Below are 22,719 nucleotides of genomic sequence, written 5' to 3' on the forward strand. Positions count from 1 at the left end.
GCCACATTTCAGGAGCTAATTTAGATCTAGGCTCCACATGCTACAAGATGTGACTGGACCATCTTTCTGTGTCTGGGCTTTGATGGGAAAAATATCTGGACCTAGACATTTTTATGATATATAAGCTAATCACTAGTGTGTAAACCTTGACGAGGTACAACCTAATGATTTAAGCCATTCTAAAGAGAATAAATAATGCATTGGGTTTTTTTTAACAGGCAGTTGTTCATTTTGACATTAAATTACATTTATTCTTTCTAGGAAAGGAATTTCCACCATGTACAATTGAGGTTTTTAAAATAATAGAGAAAGTAGATTATCCCAGGAATAAAAATGATGAAGTTATTGCCATTATTCACCCTAAGCTGCAGGTAAATTGTAAAGTAGTTTTAATTTGTGACATTTTATAAGTATTCCTGTGTCAATTCTGCTATATTGTAGTATGTTTTAATAGTAAATATTTAAAATTAGAATATTGCCAATGGGTTTATTGAATAATTTAGACCTTTCCTACGGTAAAGTTCTATCACTAAGGTCATACCGTATTTCAGTAACAGATTTGGGAATCACTGAACCTAAAATAACTTTTGAACCTAAAACTAAAAAGAAAAAGAAAATAGATAGCTCATATTCTAAAATATAAATCTAATTTTTAATTCAAAATGAGGGCCTGGTTTTAATCAATTGTGAGCATATGCAGTTTCCTTTTAGTTCACCTTTAGCAGTGAATTCTATACAAGCCTCAAAACAAGGGCCAGGCACCTGAAATAATGTACAGAAGATTAAAAAGAATTATTTTAAAAGCTTTTGCCATAAACTGCAGAGAATATAGTTATTAAGCATAAACTCAGAAATCACATGAAATATATAAAAACTTGAAAGTAAATATATTCTATTTATTTTCTTTCTCTAAGGATCAAGACTGGCAGCCACTGAACAATGGTGATCCTCTGTTTTTGACTCTTGATGGAGAAGTAATTGAATATAAAGGGAACTGTACAGTCTATCCAACGTTTATTAACGAAGCTGCATATTATGAAAAGAAACAAGCTTTTGTAAAAACAGTAAAAATTAAACTCACTGCAAAACACATCAGATCCTTAGTCTTAGACCAGAGCACTTCTTAAAAGCTTGTTACAGATTTTTCTATACAAAAAGTAGATTTCTTCTCTGTGAAATCCAGCGTCATTCAGTAGTAATTCATTGAATAAATGCAGAATCTAATTTTAAGTTATAATTTAATTAACACTGCTGAGCACTTTTAAGATGAAACATACTGTCATAATGCTAATTATGACTACTGTTTACTTGTTCTAATAGATTGCTATAGAAGCAAAGAATAAATATTTTTATGAAGTTCCTTAGTTCACACTACATAAAATGAACAATATACCACATACGGGTTAGTGGCTATAAAATTTATATCTAGCATCATATAGAAAGATACCAATCCACAAAACTACATTAAAAAATTACAGCATTTCTATTTTATAACAACAAACCCACAATAACCAACACCTTTTAAAATGGGGTGATCCTTGAAACGAATTCCTTGGATAAATATACAAAATATGAGACAAAGGAAAAGCTAGGGAGTGAGAAAAAGAGTGACAGTATGTATTTTGAAACTTTTATATTATTTGCATATATAACTAACACCTACTGCACTGAGGTGGAAGCCTTAGGTTTGGTTTGGTTTTTCTTTTTGTACTTACAAAGACAAGCTAAAAATGTATGATTTCTGAGAAAAATATACTAAAATGAAATTTAAAGCTTTTTAAATTTAAAGTATTACAATATTAATTCAAATTGTTTCTGATTTAACATTAAAGACAAAAAGGTTTGAATTTAGAAAGTATCTAGTATTTAGAAACATACTGGAGCAATATTCAAATTCAGGAAAAAGATGTGCTTATCCTGTGAAACTTCTGAAGAAATTTTCTACCTTTCTATTGCAATGGAGATGAGAGAAGTTTATAGCTTTATAACTTTCTAGGTGTATCCACCTACTGCTTATAACATTTTCCAAATCAAATTTTAATCAGCTGTTGCACCCCAAAAGTTTTCAATGAGGAAGGCAAGATTAGGAAATTAACTCAGGTTTTGATGCAAAGATATGTACAAACCATACCTGAGTATTTCAGAATGGAAATTAAGAAGAATTCCATATGGGGAAACTTCTGAGAATTTTGAGACTGACTTGTTCTGTATTTGTGGAAAGAAAGCCTGTCATAGTAGCTGAAAAAGAGAAGAAAATGGGAATTTAATCAATTTTCTAAAGCTGCTTTTAATATATTTGACAATAATTGGGGCTAGAGAAAACATCAAGAACTTTGCATAAGGATACAATAATTAATTATTTACTGAAAAATTCACTGTCTAGTTAACCCCCAAATTATACCTTTTAAAAAGTGATTTCTTCCTTATTTACCACTAAGCCAAAATTCTTTTTTCCTTGCTTTGTGTAATTCCTATGGCAATAAAATAAGAACACAGGAAAGAATGTTTACTGAATTAGAAGTTTTATTTAATTTAAATAAACATTGTATAAAAAGTACAGAATTGTCCGCTCCAGTCATTATTCATAGTGTTCTTGGTAACAGCCTTGAGAGGAGACAGCATGTGTGATCTGGCAGGGCTGTGGCCACAAAAGGAGGATATTTTGTCAGTGAAGAACTTTGGGAAACAACACCCAGCTTCTTCCTCAGTTTTATGATGCAGTTTTGTACCTGGTCATTGGCACGGCACATTCTTACATATTTTTGTGCCTTCCCTGTTTTATGGCTACACCTACAGTGTAACCTCTGTGCAGCACAGAGATACCAGAACTTGTTTTCAGTGAAAAGTCTACCCACAGCAACATGAAGTACAGCACAGGCTAATTTATTCTGGTTCCTGAGTATATGTGAAGAGGTATGTAATAAAAAACAACCAAAAACTGGCACTCAAAAGAATCCAAAGGGAACTGCAGAGTCCTAAGGCAATATTCTTTGTTGGCAGTTTCAATGCAAAATTAACCAGCAAAGATGAAAGATTCCAAGACCACAGGAATTTTTCTTCTCATGCTCACATATCCTACTAAGACGACCAAAAATGCTCAGGTATTACATTGGTCTATTGATATGCACAAACGTCCTTCCCCTCAAATTCCTATGCCCTGTAAAAACATAACTGAATTGAAGATTTCAATTTGATCCCATCCATCCAGGCCATACATGGTAGGAAACACGGGATACAGCATCTGTAGAAGACCAGTTGAGTAGCGAGAACCATGTTCATCATTCCTGCAAATAGCTTTGCACTATCCTTTCCGCTGGAGAGCTCCCTCATGCTCTCTTCTGTGTTAAGAAAGTCTTTTGGATCATTTTGCCCCCATCAGGCTTAGCCGTAAGAATCCAATGCAACTCTTACTATTGTTCAAGCAGAACAAAATTCACCTGAGTCTTACTTAAACAGCACCCTTAAAACAGGCACCAGATGAATATATATGATGAAAACCCGTGACACTGAAGACACATAACGTATTAAATTTTAAAGTACACAGAACAGATATTCTTTTATATATACACAAAAAATAGAAAACTAAAAATATAATTCATAGTACTAGGTCATCAGGTAGTGAAATATCAAGTGCTACAGAAATGCATTATGTAGTCCTCTGAATAAAAAAAAGGCTTTAAAAGTCTGCAATTGCATTGCATTTAACTTACTTTGTTCATTTTGGGAAGAAATACTGACTTCTTATTTTCCTGCTGTGGTTTAATACAGAAATTAAATTACTTTTAAACCAGAAGAACTTCCAATGTGATAACTTATTTTATGCAGCAAGATACCACAGCTGAGTAGGAAAAGTAAAGATTCTGTGGCTGGAACAAACTCAAATACTCTCCATCATGAATTATATTGCTGCCCTATTACTTTATGGGAGGGCACATATACAGATTAATAAACAGAAAGCAGTAAACACCCCATTAGAACCTAGGGAATACACACAGAAAAACAGATCAGGCAAAGCTAACGAGACCTGAAGAGGCTTTCTCCAACTTGCGGGATCAAGCCTCTAATAACACTGACAGTCATTACAAAAGCTTCAAATGTATCCAAGAACATTGTTATTTCAAAATAACATACTTCATTTGGTAGTCTTCAGAACTGAAATGCCTTTCTTTTCTCCACGACAAGAACTTTTTTTTCAGTCTACAAAACGTTTCTCATGAGTTAGAGATTCCAAAAGACAGCAGATTGGGATCACAATGATCTTAATTTTCCACAAAAGGAAGAAATACCTCACATTTGAACTTTTTTATCCAGTAAAAAGTCTAGAGCCAAGTTTGAGTAGTGTCATGCAAACTTGGACATCAATGGTTTTCAAGAGGCTCAAAAGTGAACCAGTGAAATAGTCCATTTTATTTTAGCTCAGCTGCCCTGATTAAATGGGTTAAAGTCATCAGATGACATCACTGAAAGTTTGTGTTCCAGCTGGCTACAGCTGTCCAAAATACCAACAAAACTTTTAGCATCCACTGCTGATGCTGTGAACCTTCTAAACAACCACATATCAAATACAGCACAACTAAACAGAAGTTTCAGGCAAATCATCCGTTTCTTCAAACGTATTCAGGGTATTTTTGCTATTAGTTCTTGAATTATCTTGAATTTTGCTTGGATCTGCAAAAAAATGCATTATAAACAAAACAGGACATGGTAGAAACTGTATATGCAAGATCAAAGTTTTGCACATTATTTTTTCTTCGTTAAAAACATGCATTTATTTAAGCAGTAAGTTGTCAGTTTACTACCATATCTTACACAGAAATTTTTCTGTCTGGCCCTTTTTTATTATTACTGAGTTCACTCTACTAAGCAATATAAATGCTAATTGACTTAAGAAGAAACTTCAGAACACGTCTCCCAGATCCTCGTATGCCCCTATCATAAACTCTGACGCCTGCTGCTAGAAGGACATCTGACACCTCAAAGTTAGGTCATTTCGCTATTACACTTCTAACACTGTCAGCAGATGGGTATCTTGAATTTCCTGGTCAACGTTCAGGAGAGGCAATTGTCATCCAATACATATTGCAAAACATAAACATGAATGTTTGAGGGTTCAAACCAGCAGAGTATAGTATTGCTCGGCAGAATCAGTCTGATTTCTTGCCAAAATCTGCAATACTATATGTAACTAAGTACTAAATGCACTTTATCACAATTTTTCAAAGTAACATTTTCTGTCTGTTAAGTTCTCCAGCCTTACACCACCCAAATGCCATAACAGAACATCAAACTTAGATCAAGCATAACTGCTTAGAGAAAAATAAAGAAAAGGTAAAACCACTATGTTTTGGCACCAAGGTGTAAATACTGAGTTTGCAACCAACCCTCTCTCCGAACCTTTAAAAACAATGTAACACCCCTGCCATATTAGCCATGAGTTTCCCTAGCAGTTAAGTATCGCTGAATATCTAGTTTATGAGAGTTTGTATTTTTAAAGGTATTAAATTATATCAAAGCATTTCTAAGAAAAAAAAGATTTCGCAAATATAGTGTTGTAAAATGCTGCAGTACCTGTTGGCCCTGGATCTTCATTAATAAATGAAACATGTGTTTTCCACTCGGTCCATTTCACTTCATTAATCCTGTTTATATTGTATATAAGTTGTGTTATTAGTATTCATTATATCTCCCAGTGACATAGCTGCACTTTCCCTTCTATCTCTTTATTTCTTCTTGGGACTGTCATACTTTACCATCAGCACCTGCTTTGCTAGTACTAAAAAGGGTGAATGCCTTTTGCAGTGTTATGTACTACATGAAGATGAGAATAATACTAAAAATACTTTATGATTTCACACGTTATGAGTACAGTCTTGAAACTCACCTTAAATATTTTAAGTATTTTCAATAAAACAGCACAGTAATGTATGCTTTAATATGGTAATCATCAATTAGCAATCAATTTAAATATGACTTTTAAGCTAACATTCAAAGGAAATTACAACAGAGTGGCATTTAATGCAAGCAGACTTGCTACTTGTGTATTAAAAACTTAAGTTGAAAATCTGTTTTCTTACTAAAAATTTCTTACATTAAAAAACCCTATATATTTTCCCTTTTTTTTAAAACAATTGGTCTCAACTGAAGAAACCAAATTGGATTTTGGTACACCTAATATAATTTGCAGAGATGTATTTTAGAGGCTTTTGAGGAGAAATAACCTTGAAGAAACATACAGAGCAGAATTGATAGCACAATATTCTAGCTTTGCTTTACCTTAAACACACCCTGGTATCATTTTCAGCCACTTTACACCGTTCTCCCAGTTGGAATCTTTTCCTCAAACATTTTGGTAAGAATTTTTCAAATTCCAAAATAGTTCTGGCTCTCTATTAACAATAAACAGTAACACAAGTATGGTTAACTATTCAAAATTATTCGATTTCATAGCATATACATTTTGCAGGCTCCGTGTTTCATTATAACATGTCATACATCCCTCCACCATCCATAACCAACACTGCTTCCAACAACAGCAAATAAGATGGCATGCCACTTATTGTCATGTGTAAACAGGGAGTCCACAGCTTTTTCTTGTTAGCCCTGCTGCAAAAGGCATACTCAGAGAAGAATCAAGAAATCTCACTCTAAACGCAGTGTTTAGGGTTCAATGCTAAAAAACCTTCATGAAACACCCTGCCACGGGACATATATAACCTGTTGTGGGATGCTGCCCACCACAGAAAGCAACTCCAGTCCTAATTACGACTGTGTTCTTGATGATAGCTTGCGACTTGGAGCTGTCTAGCCTTGGTAAAAGACCAGGCTTGGATAAGGTATGGGAAACTGGAATGAGTTCATGCGTTGTTCACACTGAAGGGACAGAATAGCAGAGATGCTGTGTTACAGATTTCCAGGCAGATAATGAAACAAACCTTCCCAGTGATGTATCAATTGGAATGAAAGTCATAAAGGTATGTGACAGTGCATGAGGCTGAAAATCCAAGCCATAAGATTACTTTTAGGATAGGTGTTGAATCTAAAGTTATGATATGCTAATACTAAAATTACTTATTTCCATTATTTGTACACATATACAAATGGGGATTATCACTGTTAATACCTAACCCCTTCTGTCAGCGTAACAAGTTACCATAGGTACAGCTAAAAAGATTTTAGCCTGTTTTCACTAAGCAAACTCACAAACAAACCTGGAGCTTCCAGATGTGCTCACTTTCTTTAGAAATATCTTCTACTGTTTCTCCCATTAATGCAATCAGCATGTTCAAGAGAAGAACAAAAGTCAACACAACATAAGTTATGAGGAGCAGAAGAAATAGTACGGGATACTTTGAATTTTGCTGGATCTCCAGATCACCCAGTCCTAGGGTGAGCTTAAAAAGATCCATCAGAACAGGTCCCAGACTGCTGTTGGAATGGCATTCGCTGCCATCTTGGCAAGTTTCAATCAATGCAGCAAGAGCTGAGAAGAAAGCATGAGAAAATGTTAATCACAATAATGCTTTATACATACATGACATTTTATCCTAAAGAATTAAAAATGCACTGCGTAATCAAGAGCTAGAGCTGCCCAGCAACATATACAGCAGCAAACAGATGACAGATTACCAAGAAGCAAAAAGCCCACATACAAATGAAATTGAGAAAGAGCCAAAATACTTATCAGTTCAGAAAGTCTCTAGACAGTTTTAAACTCTAAACTAGGTCTTTTAATATCCAGAAGAAACCCCAACATGAGCTGTCATCACGACAATAGGGTTCTTATGAATAATAATGCTAAAATTTTTACTCACACAGAGCATCAGTGCTTTTCTCCAGTAATATTTACCTACGCCAAATCCCAGCAAAAACACGATATAGACAACTAAAAATTTTATCACATCTTGCAGGATGACCTAAAAAATAAATTAAATTATTTATCAGAAATGAAAATTGATAATGAGTTTTATACTTATGAATTCTGCAGTGGTACAGGTGTGGTACAATCTAAGAGTATCAGATTGCTTTCATTAAGCAAACTGGTTGTAGTGTCAGTGTGAAACCCAGAGATTTGGGTCTGATTTTTTTTAATCTCAATGACTGAGAGCCTGGTGCCTTATCCAAGGGTGACTAACTCTGTACAATATAGGCATTAATGCATAATGCATAATGTAGGTGTATGATACCATTAAATAGCAGAACGATATTAACTGAAAAAACCCAACTTATATATTTACTGTAATAAAATGTTGATTTTAAGATATAAACTAGTTTCTGCCATTGAATTTATACAGTGTATTCTGCTGAAATAATACATATAAACTGAAGACAAGAAATTTCAATATGGACTATAAAATACCTCTAAATTGCTGAATGTGCTTGATTGGGATTGTATCGTAACAACTAAATATCATAACAAGGAAGATAAAACAAAAGAAAATAAACTTGCCTTTTGAATCATAACACTGTAAATGCCCATGGACTGGAAACCTCTGGTGAAATAAAGCATATTAGCCCATCCTAGGGCCATTGCCAAAACAAGACACACGAGGTGTTCTTTGTAGGAAAACAAGTACAAAAAGACAGAGAAGATCACAAGCAAAGCTTGTATAAAACTGTTAAAAAACAAACACATGTATGTAAAAGGGAAATTACTAGCACAAAACCAACAACAATGGAAAAATATGAAAACAAGACTTATTTGCTTCTTATGCTTCTTTTCTAATTTCATACTGCATTCTATTATTCCATATGAATATTACCATTATAGTTTTATAATTAAATAAATGAGTACATGTGGTATAAGAATATTAACATATCAGGATTATATTTATTAAACCTTAAAGTCAACTATTATCCCCAAAATAGCTGGTCAATACAGGTTTTTCTCACAAAGACATTAAGAATTCTTAATAATATCTTAGAAGCCATTTAATTCAAGCTTTAGCTTAATGAATTGTTAGAATCATTACAGATTTTCCACGAACAAGGAAGACACTAGTAGAAGGTGTGATATGCTGTGATAGGATGTAGACCAGATTCTTAGCAGCACAAGATTGGTATCAGTGTGGTTGTAGGAGGAGGAAGAAAGGTAAGAGTTAAGCCACCTCTCTTTTGATTGATCATACAGTCATATGCTAGAAATGAGAGGGAATCATCTGTGCTTTGTCTAGGCCAGCTGAACCAGCTTTATGCTATTTGCCCTTCCTAAAGGAGCTGAAAGGAGTGTGAAACTATCACATTTATTAACCTGGTTTCTTAAACACATTTCTCTATATATAGCTTTAAAGAGATACAGCACCAGGACAAGCTAAAGACAGTACTGCACTTTGGGGAAAAAATCCGGTTCATACACATCAACCCCCAGTATCGTTACTGACCCATGCTACCATTAGCATGTGCTACAGAAAAGCTGCATGTAAGATTACATCCATCTCTCTAAAAACTGATAATCTAGAGAAAAATGAGCATCTGCTACAGGAGTACATTCTCTGTGACCATGCCACAGATAAGCATTTTATATATAGTATAAAATACATGCACGACAGACTTACAATGCAAAGTGGAACCACGCATCAGAAAGAATTGACTGCAGGTCCGAGGGCCTAAGCAGAAAGATGGCTACACTCTATGTAGACAGATACATAAAATACCGAAATGGTAGTAAGAGAAAGTAGGCCTCAAAATGTATTTTTCAAAATAATTTAATCAGTGTTCTAAAAGAACTCGTCTAATAATAAGACATGATAACTTCTAAAATTAAAAATCTTTTTATAGGGCTGTAACTTCACAGTTTACATTTCTGTCACCTCTGGCATGATTTAACAGTTAGCAACTGGCTTTAATTACTTAGAGTATATGGTAAAAATTATATCTTTTTTTTCCAATTAAAAGTTCTAATGCAGCAGGGTCCTTATAGCCAGGAATTTGACATCAATGATATATCAAATATCACATCTCTGTCTTAAGAATTTGAAAAGAAAACTCTTCATATTTGTTCCGCAGAAGAGTACAGTTATATTTGAATATATAACCAAGGTCATTGTGAGTAAGCGATGTATTGTGCCAGACTTTTAGAAATTATACATATCATAAAGATATTCCAAATGTATTGCCAATATCATCATAGGTGTATTCATAAATCTAGATAACTTCTTCACCTATGTTGTTTATGTATTTGTTATTAAAAAGTCTTACCTCTTTTATGGCTAAAAATATTGCTCCTAACATAACCATCACCTGTCCTGATAACTGCAGCCATCCCACACCACGCGTCAGAGCTAGTGGATAAGGTGGAGCCTGCAAGACAAGTCCAAAATGAAAGACTAGTTCCATACCTGAAGTGTAAAAGGCAAAGTAACAGGAAGCCTCACGTATGTAGCTCTCTAGCTACACAATTTCTTTCCTTTTAGTGAGATTTTTCTTCCCAGTGGATTTACAGAATCAGCCCCCTAACATGTAAATTTGAAATAACAGAGAATATCTTAAAAAAAAAGATTTATTTATCTTAAAATAAAAACAAAATACCTTCTTCACACTTTCAGAAATGTAACTGCCTGTCTTTTTATTACATATTTGTATTTTGGGTCACTTTCACAAAATGCAAATACAATTACCTTCTCTACTACTGCTCTTCTTCCTTCCAGATACGAATACCTAATGTGGGAGAACCTGATCTCACTACAGCCAAATATTCTGATAGCTGGTTTTGGTTTAGCATTTTAAATACAATTCAGAAAATTGTATTCCATTTTAAATCAGTAAAATTTGGTAGGACTCTGTTGCTGTACTCACTTCATTTTCATTAGGCCTGTGGTAGGAAACTAATGTTAATGTTACATTGTATAGGAAATAAAAACAGCATGACATAAAAAACATGTGTCGTGCAAATTTCTTCCATTTCATTCGCAGGAGTGAATTCAGGGGCTCCAAAGTCAGCATTTCATGACGATTCTGTCAAAAAAATAATAATAAAGATTTGAACTTGCCACCTGTAAGGAAAGTGAGATAATTTCAGGCATGTGTTTTGGATTTCATTCAGTATCTGTCCCTGCAGATCTAGAAATGCATCTAGATGTGCTCAAAGATATGTCAGACCCTAATCTAAGAAGATACAATGGGAGAACTCTGACCTATGCTGAGATAACCTGCCATACTCCAGTAAATTACGATTGAGCTAAAACAGTAATGTGAACATCTGGTCTTGCTTCCTATGAGTGTTTTATGGCAGTATATGAATTTAGCAAATGTAAAATTCTGGCTTTGAAAAGCTAACATTCCTAAACACCTAAAATACGTACCTGTTAAGTAAAGTTTATAACTTTAGGCAGAATATTCTTGTATTTCTGTTTGCTTGCCCTGTTCTCATGCATTATTTTGGGCAGCTGCTAGTGGCTACTCTGTGGAGATGAGACATTAGCTTTGGTCTGACCAGCTGGGACATATTTGTGTTCCCATGCAAGGCAAATTAATGCTTCAAATGCAGGAAAAAAACCCAATTCCAAAATGCTTAGCATGTGTTTCAGGAGCTGAATGCATATTTGCTTATGGTTGACAATCTACAGACATATAGAATTCATCTTACTCCTGATAGAAAAACTGAGAACCAAAAGTTACTGTTTACTCTTTTAGAAGTAATTCAGTCCAACGTATAGGCTAACACATCTGAAATGAGTGTACTGCCAGGAAACATATATATATATATATATATATATGTTAGAAATAGGTTACTTACACCAATATTCGTATTATAGACAATAATTTCCAGTACTGAATTGTCTGCGGTGGTATCTAGTTCTGTCAGATCATAGAGAGAAGATTGAACAGGACCATAAGCCCAGTCCGTGAATTTTCTTGACAGGCTCCTGTTAGGCTTATCTCTTATCTCTCTGCTCAGGATGTATTTCAGAATCTAAAACATTAACAGAATCATTTGTAAGCAGATGTGTTCTTCATGTGAAAGGAGAAAGAACACACACGCATGTCAAAACCCCTACCTTTTAACTATCACATTCTACGGTAGTGCAAATCAATGTATTTGTAATTCTGTTATTCAGTAAGCAGTGTTAGAGATGACAGATCTCTAAGAAATACAGTGCTTTTAAGGCCTCCAGATTTTCTGTCAGAGATGTTATTCTAAAGGATGAAAGCACAATTTTCCATGCGTTCACCTTTATATCTCCCTTTAACTTAATTACCTTTTAAATTATCTAATTGTCAATTCTTTACCACAATACAGTTGATTTATCAGAGCCAGATTCTACAGTAGCATAACAGCAGTTCTAGTGAGCTTTCTGAATTTATTCAAAGACCGTATATTGTATAAGTGTAGTATTGCAACAAGTGCAGAATTTTTGAGTTTCGGTACAACAGAAGGGTTAGCAAGGCTGTTTTTAAACAGCATGTGTATTTTGTACAGAGAAGGGTTGTTAGAGAGGAAACCTTGAAGGGTAAAAGCAACATTGCAATAGAAACATTTGCTTGTATTTTGAACATAGTACAAGCATCACCAGCATAGAAAACTATGTATCAGAGCACTGAGTACGTAGTTGGCCTTGACTCTTTCCCCATACTTAATTCCTCTTAGAGGCTACTGAAATAATACCCACCTCTAATTTCCCAGTTTTTGCAGCTAATTGTAGTGGTGTCAGACCCTCTTTATTCTTTGTTGTTTCTAAATTTCTGTCTTTACTTTTCAACAAAATCATATCGTACATTCTGATTACAAAGTCATTCTGGGTTTTAAAGTCTTCTGCCACAGTAACTAATGCATGGAGGATATTGTTTCCTCTGGAATCCTGAGAGGTAATATTAGTCCTGGTATTGTCCATTAACAGTTGAATTATGTCTGGTTGATTAGTACATGCAGCTAACGCCAGTGCAGTTTCACCTACAAAATTATAAAACGCAACATGTGTTCATGTTTTATTACAAGCATTCAAATCACACTATAAAAAAGTGACTGTGTTAAGCATCTTAATATATGAAATCACATTTACATATTAATTGAATTAGCTTTTGTTTTATAAAAGCTTAATTTGCATAGAACATTAATTGGATACAATCTTCAAAATCAAATGTTACATTTTATTAAACTTCCAGCATTTATGATTTTTTTTTTTGTATTTTACAGTTTTTTCTGAGTGTTTGTAACATTGCACACCAGCATGTTAATTTTACTAACAGTACTATGCCATTTTGTATCTTGTGACATGAGGTTTAGCTACAGTAATGATTCACACTTGCCTGTCTTTCATACAGTCTTAATTGTTTGGGTATTCCTTCCTAACTTTTCCAGAGAGATCACATGTCCACTTACCAAAATAAAAGCCTTCATGCTTATGTTTGGGATTAAAGAAAATACCCTGGGCGTGAGCATTGACATCAGCTCCTTTTTCTATAAGGCTCTGAGTTATTTCATATTGTCTTCTTTCAATGGCAATATTTAGAGCTGTCTGGCCTGAAACAACAGACATGAGTATTTAGCGTTGACTCTCTTGAGCACATTATGAAACATTAATGATGTTTTTTACGATGGATAGCACCAGTGATAAAGAATAAAAGTTGGTTTAGGAATTTAAACCATCATTAGAATGTTTGAAGAAAACATTACTTTTATGGATGGTGTATTTAACCATATACCTGCAGTTGGTATCAGATGGCAATACCTTTATATGCCTCTTCTGTGTATGCTGCATTGATAAATCTCTCCAAAATACCATTTTCTTCTGCAAAGGACAGTAGTGCATTCACTATCTGATTTGTGTTTTCGTTGATGTTCAACAGAGCTTTCATCAGACAAGTTTTGCCAGTATCTGAAGCTGTGAATTTTTTCATCAGATAATCTACAAGAGTGAATTTTGAGATTAATCATCATTATTTATTAAAGTGGATGGAAAAGAATTCTAGTCTTTTGTTTATTAGGGGTGGAACCTGAGGGATATATAAGAACATAAACTATTTGCCAAAGAATTATGCCATCCTATTTACTTTGTATTTGAGCTACGTATACTTTGTGAGACGATGCATTCAGAAATGTACCAATTAATAAGGTAGCCAATGCACCTGGTTTTTCTTTTGGACATCCCACTGCTACATTAACTCCAGACAGACCCAGAACTCTTTCATAACTTCTTTGCCTGTTCTACACATCTGCTGCACACATCACAAGCCCTGTCTATACTGCAGTTTAAATAGAGACATCAGCTTATGCTGCAGAAGACTAGCTTAAGTATGGCTACAGAAATACAGTGCAGGTAGACCCTCCATGTGTCATAATTAGGAGACAAATACTCTCCAGTGTTGCTTCAGAGGCAGCAAGGAGGTGCCTGATGGAATACCTTAGGCTTTCACTTTGAAATAGGAAATGTGGCATACATTACATTGCAAAAGAAATGACCACAAATTCACAGGCAAGTAGCTGCTGCACAGACATATTTCCCAGCTTAAGACTAAACATATGCTGCCAGAAGGGCTAACAATCCTTCAGGTAACTCCACAGCTTACCTGGCACAGTCATGTTTGTACACGCGTTTGATCGTTCCTTTAGCTCTGCGAGCAGACATTGCAACTCTTCTATATTCCCCTCAGATACTGCCCGAAATATGTATCTTTTCAGCTTCTTCCGGGCACTAGTCTGCTCAGGTCCTTGTGATATGTTGGCACTGAATTGTAAGAAATAATAATGAAGCTGCTGATTAAATTTACTGTGTTTTATTTTCTATGTAAGAGGAAAAATAAATACAACTACTTGCCCCAGACTACCTATACTTGCCCTGCTTCCATATCTATCTTGGCATGGATGTCAGAATGTTTCTGCAGATTGCTTATTTGCAGGTAAGTGGCTATTGAGAAGGAGTTTTATAATAAAAATGTACATTTTCCGAGTTTTTTGTTTTGCATTTTTTCCAGTTTATTTCTCCTAGAACAAAGGCTAAGAAATACTTGTCTGCTTCTCTATCTGTCCACAACTCACTGACTTCAGTGTCTGAAGTCACCTGATGCTGCATCTCCAGCTGCACCCATCTCTCTCACAGCAGAAAAATTTTAACCTCATATGTTCTTACACAGCATTCCTAATCATGCATTATTGTGGAATAAGAATGATTTAATATTTTCCCCCTATCAGAAATATTCCTAGCTCATGCCTAGTTGTGCATGGTGTTTCGGTTCTGTGTTGTCGTCTAGGAAACAGACATCATCAATGAAGAATCCTCACACTAAATTTGAGATTTGAGAAAAGCAGAGGTTAGAGTTGTCTATTTCAAAATTTAATTCCTGAAGAATCAGAAATATATGAACTTATTTCTAAAACATGGCATAGTTGATATCTACGCTACCATAGACTTAATCCATCAAAAATGTATTAAGAAATACGTCATGTCTCCACTCACCAACAGCTGTCTACATTGGGGCTATATTCAGTTGCATCATCCTGAAGAGACTGTGGGGAGTCCATATCTTCTCCATTTGCAGATGCACTGTAGAAAACAGAAAAGCCTAAGTGCTAAGTCAGGAAGATACTGGAAGACATTTTAGCAAACTGCATGAAGAATCAGCCAATACTAGGAAGCAGTATCTACAGTAGAGCTGAAATTAGTCACATTTGACATTGTGCTTTTTAATTCTATCATTTTTATCTCCCCTGTGAATTTTAAAGTGAGTGCTAAAAATGAAGAGATCCACAGGATTTTATTATATTTTAAAAAATCACTAGGAAAGCAACCTGTTTTGTGTTCTACTGTTACAGATCATGAAACTGTGGGAAGTTTTTCATTTTTTTTAATGATCACTGCTTTTTATGCATTATCCTGAATGGTTCAGGCTTACGCTTTTCCTTTTCACGTGCCTAATTTTTCATCTGCCACAAACCAAGTGCTAAATCAGTAACAGCGTTTAGGTTGCAAACACACAATGGAAGTGATTTACCTAAAGATTTACTACACAGTACACTGTAGGCAACTCAAAAGCATTTTGCAGCTGACTTGAATGGAAACTTCAGCTAACAGAAATTGAGGACTGGGCCCTAAATAAGTATTTAGGTAATAAATTTAAAGGATTTCAGTGGCATTGGTGTTTTGTAATCACTGTACATCATTTCCAGACATTCCTAAAAGCAGATCTGACTTAAAATAATTTATTATGAGTTTTCTTACTTGTATTTTTGTTTTCTATAAGGTTTAGATTTGATAAACTGCCTCAGGTTAATAACTTAGGGAGCCTGAACTATTGGTTATTGAGAAAACAGACATATGGACAGTGACGCAAGGATTTAGCGTTGCTCTGCAGATATTCCCTTCCCTTTGAAATAAAGCTGGTAGCTCAAAATCCATTCTTATTCAGTCTGTCACTTCTCTGCAGAAAACTGTGAGGAATCTGGTGACAAAGCGTATGTGTGTCTTGTGCAGCTAAGTCCCTGAATGAGAGGGAGAAGTTTGGATACTTCTCCTCTGAAACCAAAACAGGACTGTCAGCTAATTCCTAAAAGCTGACAAGACATCCATGAGGCACAAGAACATTTGACCGCTCTGGGCTTATGCTAGATTTGATACATATTTATGTTAGATTTGATGCATATTTTCCATATAGCTATTGGCTGTTAGTACCCCACATATTTTTTTAAAATTAAGTGCATTCTTCCCAGTCATAATTTTTCTCCATTCATTCAGCATAAATCATTGCCTTTGAATATTTCAAACTTAGCATCTCCATGTTGATTGTTAATGAGCAATAAAGAGAGGACATCAGCACACAGCTGGGAAGAGGGTGGGTTTGCTAAATTAAGCTGTGGTCTTCACACAGCAGAAAATACACAAATGGATGTGTGGAGTTTGTCCTAATGTATCATAAATAAGAGGCTAAAATTAAAAAAAAAGACTGGACTGATTCTAAATTTATTCAAATCTAAGGCCGGATTGATTCAGTGTAAATGACAGCAGTAGATAAAGAGAAATCATGTAGCAACAACTGACCTCCAATAGACTTCTGTCTTTGAAGTGACCAAAAGCTATGAAAAACCATGTGACATTTTAGCTCTGAAGTCTAAGGAGAAATAAGGAGTTGCTGCTGAAAAGAAAAGAGATATATTTGCAATATGACTATTGCACATACATCTATAACTTACCATGGACGAATATTTGAATCCATTGGTTTTGAAAACACAGGGGGAGACGTATTATTTGGAGTTGCATTGCTTTCAAAACCATCAATCTCCAGAAAAAAGTGTGAACTGTTGAACACAGCGCATTTACAAAAATATTAGTAAAAAAAGCAAGCTCAACCATAAAATAAGCAAAGCACTACACGTACACACCTAGGACAAGGTTGACAATTTAGATTTTCTGGCATTATACCTAACAGGACACTGGAACAGAGGCTTATCTACTTTCCCCTCAGGGGATCCCAACCTCCAGCACTGCACCCAGCACTTTCATGCTGGCAGATGGACAAAAGATCCCAAGATATTTTTAGGACACATGGCATCAGATCCTGACATGTCTAAGCAGCTACTCCAGCAGCCTAAAAACAGCCTTGTATCCAACTTCTGTGCAAATAGTTAAATGCAACACCAGACATTTATTGAACAGCCCTACATGTATGCATATGCAAGCACATATGCATATGCTTTTTAATCTACTGCATTCTAGTCCCTATTTCTTCAGCCAGGAGCCATCAGAATGGATCATTTCAGATCCATCAGCAGTGAAAATCATTAAGTCAGACAGTTTGAAATGTCACATGTTAAATGACATCAGGAGTTTCCATCATCCAGGGCTGAATTTGTAATCTTGCCAGTCAGTGCATAACATTAACCTACTTCTTTTCCCTATAAATAATTATTTATTTGAAAAATTTGAAACACAGAAAAAGGAATGTGATAAGAATAGGAAGATTTTGCCCTTTAAAGTCTGCAGAGTTAAAAGGCAAAAATAAATAGCTTGGTATTACTAGATCTCATTAAAACATTGCTACATTTCACCAAAGACAAAGGAGTTTCAGTGGTGGTGGACGTAGTGAGTCCCATGTGGCCTATTGTTCAGAAACTGTCTCACATTTCTAAAATGTTCCAGTAGTCACCTGGAAAATGTTTCCAGTTCACCTAGTATTTGTGATTTAGTCTGTAGGGTACTTCTTATTTTTAACTGCATCTTGCCCGAAGAATCCTGTTAATACTGATGCTAAAATGCAATATATTATTAGGACACTACTGAACAATCTGTTGATGTCTGCTAAAGACAGCATGATCCAACAGCCCTACTTCATCTCATTTTCCAGTGGCTTGGTGATCCAAGTGTTACTTCACTGTGCGTTGTTGTTTAAACTTACGTGACCTTTTAACATTTGAGATGTGCCTGTGAATGTATTCTAAGGAGGCAGCAAATAAAATGCCATTTCAGGTTAGTAGGACTGTGTCCCTGACATTACCTAGCAGGGGCTGCTCTTCAGAATACAGGAAAAACCCAGACAGAAACAGGGCCATTGCCATCACTTGTGCCAGCTGCTGTAAATCACTGTTGCTTCACTGGGGCCTGGACTTGGCAGCCAGACTAAGGAGTGGAAAAAACATGGGTTCATCCTGCTTTTTTGCATTCCCTGACCATGAAGTGCAGGAGCTGTCCCAACAGGCAAACATCTGTTGGAGGCCACAGTGAACCTCCATAAAGCCAGAAGTGCCAAGCTCTAGGCTTTGCTGGACCAGCTCACCTGCTCTTGGCTCAGCACCAGGAAGGGATGGTGCCCTACAGGCTGATGTGTCTGAAAGCAGCTCCTGCTCTCCCAACAGTGTGTTCATGCTGAAGATTTTGGCATCCAATAGATGTACAGCAGCTATGAAGTAGACGCTCTTTTGGAAGCTGACACACCTAACCCATCCTGGCATGCAGGTTATCTGGGAATACCACGGTGGTAGTGGTGGGGGAACTAACCCAAAAGACATCATGCAAAGCAAGCGGACAGCTTCCAACAAATACCCAAGTGCTTACGTGGCCATAGTGCACACTCTCAGAACATTGCCCACAAACATAATCAGGCGCTGACAACGTTGGCAGCACTCCTCCCAGCCTGCCTGTTGGTTTTCCTGTACTTAATTATATACTGTTAGTCCACCCAAATACCAGGACCTTCAAGAAGGGGAAGTTGTCGTCTTTTGAGAAAGTACATATTGCCAGTACATTTTGTCAAGTCAGAAACGCCACCCATGGAAATGCACTAGCTGCTTAGTGGCACAGTACAAGGAAGCATTTTGAAGCAACAGAAGAACAGCAGCACAGAAACATATAATTAATAGAACACGTTAAACCTCTGCATTAAAATTCACGTGATTTCGTTCCTTATATTACAGGAATGTTGTCGGCCACACCCTGAGCTTTTGGTTGAGAGGTGGGAAAAACCCCAAGGTTACGGTTAGTGATGCCACAAAACTGAATGTGAGATATTAACTTAAGTAATTGAGGGGTAGTATCTGCCAGTATTTGTTAGAACTACACAATCCTCCATGGAATTGCCCTTTTTTGAAGTACTGGGTGTATTGTGAGCTGTTCAACCACCTCGTCTCCCCCTTCTGCAAGCAAAGAGCTTCTATTTTTTAATTTAATGACAGAAAGACGAACTGGGCCATCCAGGCAGTGGGTCTCAAGTAACTAATGACACCATTTCTGTGGAAAGTGAGTCCTCTGATTATTAAGAACTACAAATGTCAGAACATCTGCAATTGCCTAGGCATTCAGAGTTTCAAAAATTGCCATAATAGCCACTAATTAGCCACAGAGTGAAAAGTTTATGAATGAAAAATCATCCTTGCTCTACAGTAACTTAGTTGACTTCAATAGCATAGTTGCAGGGATGAATTACTGCTTGTATTTCCCCATTCATATTCAATACAAACCCTTAATCCTTTTATTAATTCTCTATCATAAATTATGAAAGTGAAAATTTTATAAAATAATGAAGTCTTGCTAATCAGAATAATGAAAAACAGAGTGAATTAAGGTTTCTGTTTGTGACAGAATTTTTCAAACCTCCTGCTCTACCAGCCCTCATTTTTTAATTCACCTCTGCCTCTCCATGATCTGTCACATTTCCACATGAGGCTGTTTTAAATGCTCCCTTTTTTCAGGCCAGCATCTCTTGCACAAAACCTTGTGTACCCTGCCACATGATTCTCTATTAGAAAAGATCACTCTACCTTCTGCTGTTGAAACACTGACCATCATTAGACCACATTCTTGTAAGCTTATACAAGTATACAGAGTAGATGCAGAAAGCCCAGCTGATAGGAGACACAAACTTAAAATTGTAGTATCTCTAGGATAGGGGTTAAATATTTGTCCCATTAGGGTAAATGTATCATATGTCTGCCTAACCAGGATACTCTTCCACTTCTAAACAGCATAAGCACATGGTGTTTTGAAGATACCTTGGGTTCATCAGGTCTCTCTCATTCATATATGCAGCATGAATAAAGATGCTAGTGGTATTTCAGTGCAAATATCTATGGACATAAAACAGGGAGTTTTAGTGGTTTAAACTGAGCTAGAGTCCTACCTTTTCTTTGTGGGAGTGCCTTCAGTTGGCTTTTTCTCTTGCTGGTTTGAAGGGGGAATACCAGATGGATTTGTTTTCTTGCCCATTAGTGGAATAATTTCGTTGTTATCTTTAATCATGTTTCTGTAGTAGACAGATTCACAGTTACTTAACTCCTGTTCATTTGAAGAAAGTAGTGACCAAATTGCCTCTTCACTGTCTCTTCAAATGTAAGCACACAAATTTTGATTATTTTTTCCCCCAAAAGTTTCTCATTTTTCAGTTATTAGGCACATAAACACCATTTTATGCATCAAGGCTGCAGGGTTATATTCATGACTGATTAAATTGCATCCTAAGAAAAGTGCCATTAAAAGTGATACCATAAATCCAAAGGAACCATAAATTCAAGCATGCACCTAAATTAAACTGAAGGGAGTCTGTCAATCACAATGATAGTAGATGTTATTCAGAGAAACAAGAACACATTGACTTTCACAAGTCACCCTAAAGTTTGTGCATATTTACAGTTAATCTAAGTAGTCTGCTCTTATCCAAGACAGCTTCTGAAAAGTGGTAAATTCCAGGAAGATCTGTGCAACAGATACAATGTGTGAAAGAAGGTTCCACATGTGAAGGGTACTGAACACAGAAAAAGCCCTGAAACTTTTCACTGCTTTAGAATAGCAAAAGCAACAGATAGATTCTGAATACAATGCCCAGGCTGAGCTCAGCTGAACAAACAATCACATGAATAACATCAAGGACTTTTGTGTCCTGGTGACATTTCTCAACATTTCTTCAGGGAAAAAGAAAAAAAATCATGATAGGATAGGAACAATCAGCACCACATGACACAAAAGGATCTTAATGCATGTTATCTGGTTATAAACACCCACAACATTAATTCTGTAAGTAATAATGAATAACTATCTTCCTATTTCTCAATATAATACTCAAGGGCACCATTTTAAGTCACCAAGATAATTTGAAAGTGAGAAGGTGAATTCAGGATACTTTAAAATTCACTGAACATAAAAATAGCAAGTTTTACAAGGTCTGGACCCGTTCCCAAGGAAATCAGGGGAGTGCCTTCCATGCCCAAGGACAAATGATAAAAATCACTTGCCTGCAAGTTTGAACAAAATGCACTACACATTTTTCTTCTCCTACCTCCACTTTCCTTAATGTGACAAATGTACACACAAACTTTCTACTCCCGTCACAATGTTGTCAATGTGCCTTAGCACTAGAATGTCTTCATTATGGGAGTATCAAGATACAGAAAGCAGACATGAAGTGTGTTTGTAAGACACGACACCTGGGATGAAGAGGAGACAAGCATATAAAATACATTAATATTTGAATGAAAAATCCATTAATGCATAAACAGCAAATGTTTAAGTGTGGCAGATTTTGAATCCCAAGTACAGAAAACAGAATTTACAGGGCCCAAACACATGTAAGTACAGCTGTAATTTCTTGTCACTAAATGGAACAGAAATCTGGAATATTGGAAACTACTCCTTACCTTGAAAATGTTGGCTTAAAAACAGGCATGAAAATAAATTTTTATTCTGTTTTCTACCATTGGTAGAAGCATTCACACTAGTGCAACTCAGATATATGCCTGGTTTGGATGTATTTCCTAAGAATTCATATCACAACTTTCACAGAATTAACTTATAAAGGGCAAACATGATTTACGTAGTAGACTTACATACAAAGTACACCGTAGCTTTCACTGCAGTAAATGCACAAAAGAACTGAACTTGGATATTACATATTCAAGGTAGGAAAAAGGGATTTATCTATGCCTTTGAAAATGCAACTCAGGTAGTCTTCAGACACATGTTGTATCAGTGAATACACTGATAAACATATAATCTTAACACAGCTAAAACAAACGACTATTGTCTTGCTTAGTTCATAAATAATTCTGCTATTTACTTCTTACCAAGTATTTTAAGAATACACAGCAGTTTATGAGCAAAGACATTTCCCATCCAAAGGAAGAGGCAAATATGGTATTTGACATAAATCAAATATAAGTTGACTAGAATAAAAGGGAGATGGGCATTAAATAGCTTCTCAAAAGAAGCGACTTTAAAGGAAGAGAATCACTACAGGCACAACAGTAGAAGTACCTTGCTACAGTGCTGAGGTAGCGTCTGTTTCTCATTTTTAATCATGATTAATTGC

At 35.8% G+C, this 22,719-nt stretch overlaps 2 protein-coding genes across 4 annotated transcripts in view; one reads left to right on the top strand and one right to left on the bottom strand.

The window, feature by feature from the left end:
• The window catches only part of ASPA (aspartoacylase), a 56,831-nt gene extending 54,274 nt beyond the window's left edge, over nt 1-2,557 (top strand). For all 3 annotated transcript variants that reach the window (XM_037372612.1, XM_037372604.1, XM_037372619.1), the window contains 2 exons: nt 262-371; nt 915-2,557. In XM_037372612.1, the coding sequence (XP_037228509.1) occupies nt 262-371; nt 915-1,127 (323 nt within the window). In that variant the 3' untranslated portion in view covers nt 1,128-2,557. The remainder of the gene's footprint in view (nt 1-261; nt 372-914) is intronic.
• TRPV3 (transient receptor potential cation channel subfamily V member 3) lies at nt 2,506-21,834 on the bottom strand. Its single transcript, XM_037372481.1, has 18 exons — nt 21,691-21,834; nt 20,539-20,661; nt 17,120-17,224; nt 15,390-15,476; nt 14,503-14,660; nt 13,665-13,841; nt 13,316-13,456; nt 12,606-12,886; nt 11,732-11,908; nt 10,792-10,950; nt 10,195-10,296; nt 9,552-9,625; nt 8,447-8,612; nt 7,847-7,913; nt 7,209-7,480; nt 6,274-6,386; nt 5,569-5,639; nt 2,506-4,668 (listed from the first exon to the last, which is right to left on the bottom strand). The coding sequence occupies exons 2-18, from the start codon at nt 20,655-20,657 to the stop codon at nt 4,574-4,576; spliced, it is 2,364 nt and encodes a 787-aa protein (XP_037228378.1). The 5' UTR covers nt 20,658-20,661; nt 21,691-21,834; the 3' UTR covers nt 2,506-4,573.
• Nucleotides 21,835-22,719: the final 885 nt, after the last annotated feature.

The sequence above is a fragment of the Falco rusticolus genome, chromosome 1 (genome assembly GCF_015220075.1).
Source record: "Falco rusticolus isolate bFalRus1 chromosome 1, bFalRus1.pri, whole genome shotgun sequence".
NCBI lineage: Eukaryota > Metazoa > Chordata > Aves > Falconiformes > Falconidae > Falco > Falco rusticolus.

Coding starts and splice junctions, on each gene's coding strand:
- TRPV3 (XM_037372481.1), bottom strand. CDS start 20,657: ATGATTAAAGATAACAACGAAATTATTCCACTAATGGGCAAGAAAACA. Junction 8,613..9,551: donor GCGTGGTTCCACTTTGCATT/GTAAGTCTGTCG, acceptor GTTTTTTAACAG/TTTTATACAAGCTTTGCTTG. Junction 6,387..7,208: donor AGCACATCTGGAAGCTCCAG/GTTTGTTTGTGA, acceptor TATTGTTAATAG/AGAGCCAGAACTATTTTGGA.